Source organism: Camelina sativa, chromosome 12 (genome assembly GCF_000633955.1).
Source record: "Camelina sativa cultivar DH55 chromosome 12, Cs, whole genome shotgun sequence".
In the NCBI taxonomy this organism is placed as follows: Eukaryota; Viridiplantae; Streptophyta; class Magnoliopsida; order Brassicales; family Brassicaceae; genus Camelina; species Camelina sativa.
In genome coordinates, this window is record NC_025696.1 from 7,284,828 (window position 1) to 7,287,209 (window position 2,382).

General features: G+C 35.5%; 1 protein-coding gene across 1 annotated transcript; it reads right to left on the bottom strand.

Moving 5' to 3' along the window:
- On the bottom strand, positions 460-1,800 carry LOC104730657 (zinc finger protein CONSTANS-LIKE 4-like). The gene is made up of 2 exons (XM_010449854.2): positions 940-1,800; positions 460-839 (listed from the first exon to the last, which is right to left on the bottom strand). The coding sequence occupies exons 1-2, from the start codon at positions 1,501-1,503 to the stop codon at positions 672-674; spliced, it is 732 nt and encodes a 243-aa protein (XP_010448156.1). The 5' UTR covers positions 1,504-1,800; the 3' UTR covers positions 460-671.

Sequence of the window (2,382 nt, forward strand, 5' to 3'; positions counted from 1 at the left end):
TCTCTCACTAACCACAGAATTAAAAAATGTCTTATAAAAATGTAAAACGTTTTATGTGAAGAAAAATCTGAATAGTTTTTCTTTTTAACGTATATATTGGTGGTGTATACAAAAGATGTGATCATGTCATGTGAACCAAGAACATGTTGAGATAAGCTTAAGGGTGGTAGTTACTACCAAAAACAGTTCGAAGACGCGGCAGAGAGATATGACAGGTTCAATGTTCTTGGCGAATGAATGAAGCTTTCAGGACCCATACAAATTTATAAAAAATCTTTCAACTTTTATAATTTCATTTCCTATGTAGGCCCCACAATTCCTTTCTATCTTTTGCGTGGTTGATATTACAAAGCAAACCACATTCATATACTTTTTTTGTACCTTATGTGCTCATCTGCCATCAATCTCCCTACCATTCATTTGATCCACAGAATCGTATAATACAAAGTCACAAACATGTAATCAAAATATGAAACTGTAATATATACGAATTACTTGTAAAAAAAATATCAACATGCAATAGAAAGGTCAAATACAAAAGCTTAAAAAATTTGAGTTTGTAAGACGCATAGGATCAAAAGAAAAGAACTAATCTCTCAACACTAAAACAAAAGTATAGTCAGGAAACGAACGGTTGTGATTTACTTCAAAGGGAAAAAAAAAGAAAGGAATCAACGGCTGAGATCTCTCCTGGATTTACTTTTACCGATAGCAAAGATCAAAGAAGAAGAAGACGATGAAGCAGATGTATCAGCGCTGTTCATTCTCACGATAGAATTAACCACCGGTCGCTTCAACGGCCGTGATTCTTGTACTGCTGAAGAGCTTCCGATCTCATCCTGCATTTGTACACAAAAACAAACAAAAATTAAAAACCAAAACTTTCCTCTGTTTATAACTTTCCCGAGAAAAAAAAAAGAGAAAAAGATAGATCCATACATCGGAGCAGAGAAGATCTGAATTCTCCATCGTCCTTATCCTCTTCGTCACCAAACCTCCATCAGAAGATGATGAAGAACACATCACCGGAGGTGGTTGTGCCGCCGCCGCCGCCGCCGCAGACCACGGAACAACTTGATTCTCAGCTTCTTCATCATCATCGTCAACATCACCTTCATCCTCATCATCATCACTGTACTCTTCATCCTCATCATCGTAAGATTCAGCGTCATCGTCTCTGATCTGATCCTCTTCGGAGTCGAAACTATTAACCTCCTCATTCTGATCTCGATTCTCCGGAGAGATCCTGTTCCTGCCTCCGGCGGCAGCGTTTTTAAGAGCGAGGCAAGAGTCGCAGACGGAGAAGGTAGGACCGAGACGAAGCCCTGAAGCTTTCCATGAGGTGAGAGACTGACAAGCGGTGCAGAGAAGACAGCGAGTGTGCTTAGCTACCAAGAAATTAGCGCCGTGAACTTTACCGTCGCAGTCCCAACATAAACTAGCTTCATCTGACTCGCAATACATTTTTGCTACACCGCTACATAAATCACACTTCTTCCCCATCACTCTAAAACTAATAATCAAAATCAAAAACTCTCTTGTAAGATTTGTTGTATGTAAGCTTCTCGTAATAATCTCTCTTTGTCTTTTGCTTTTGGTTTTCTTGGAGAAAAGATAACAAACAAAGCAGATGAAGAAGAAGAGGAAAGTGCAAGTTGCAGGGGAGAGAAGAAGAAAGAATTGGGATATTTTTTTTTGTTTTGTTTGGTGGCGAGTTTTCTGTGATTCAACAATTCTTAAGAGGTTAGTTTCGTCTTTTTGTGTGTTCTGTAGGGAAAAAAAAAATCTATTTCGCTTCTTTGGTTTCAAGATTTTTTTATATATAGCACCCAGTCTTTTTTATTCTGTGGTTACTATCCAATCTCATTTTCAATTTAAACTTTACTACTTATTTCTTTTTTTTTTTCTTTTAACTCTAAGAGATTGGTTTAAGTTTAACACTTTACACTTTAACCCTTTATTCGAGTTTTCTTTGTTTGGATCATTATCAGTTCTATATTTTTATATATCTGCATTCGTTTACATTCCTTGATCATATCTTGTTTTCTTTTATTGGATAATTATCAGTTCTAGTTATCTTGTCTGACTTTTTTAATTTCCTTCTTTTTGTTAAGAAAACAATGTTTTTTTACTTTTTCTCCACCTTTATTGGTTTCTAATTTTTTTGTTAATGATTTGTTTCATTTCAATATTATATGACGAGACATATACAGTAATTTATTATTACACATTATTCTATTTCATTTTATTAACTCTTAGCAACGGTAATAAATTATAGAGTACAAATTATTAATTTTTGAAAAGAAAAACAAGTTTAATGCGTATGGGCCAAAGCGGAACTGAGTTTTACGTGGCGACAAACTCATGGTTGAGTTTCAAGAT

Bases quoted from the DNA above. Each gene is read 5' to 3' on its own strand.
- LOC104730657 (XM_010449854.2), bottom strand. From the start codon at position 1,503: ATGGGGAAGAAGTGTGATTTATGTAGCGGTGTAGCAAAAATGTATTGC. The intron at 840-939 runs GTATGGATCTAT...GTACAAATGCAG, and splicing joins CAGATCTTCTCTGCTCCGAT to GATGAGATCGGAAGCTCTTC.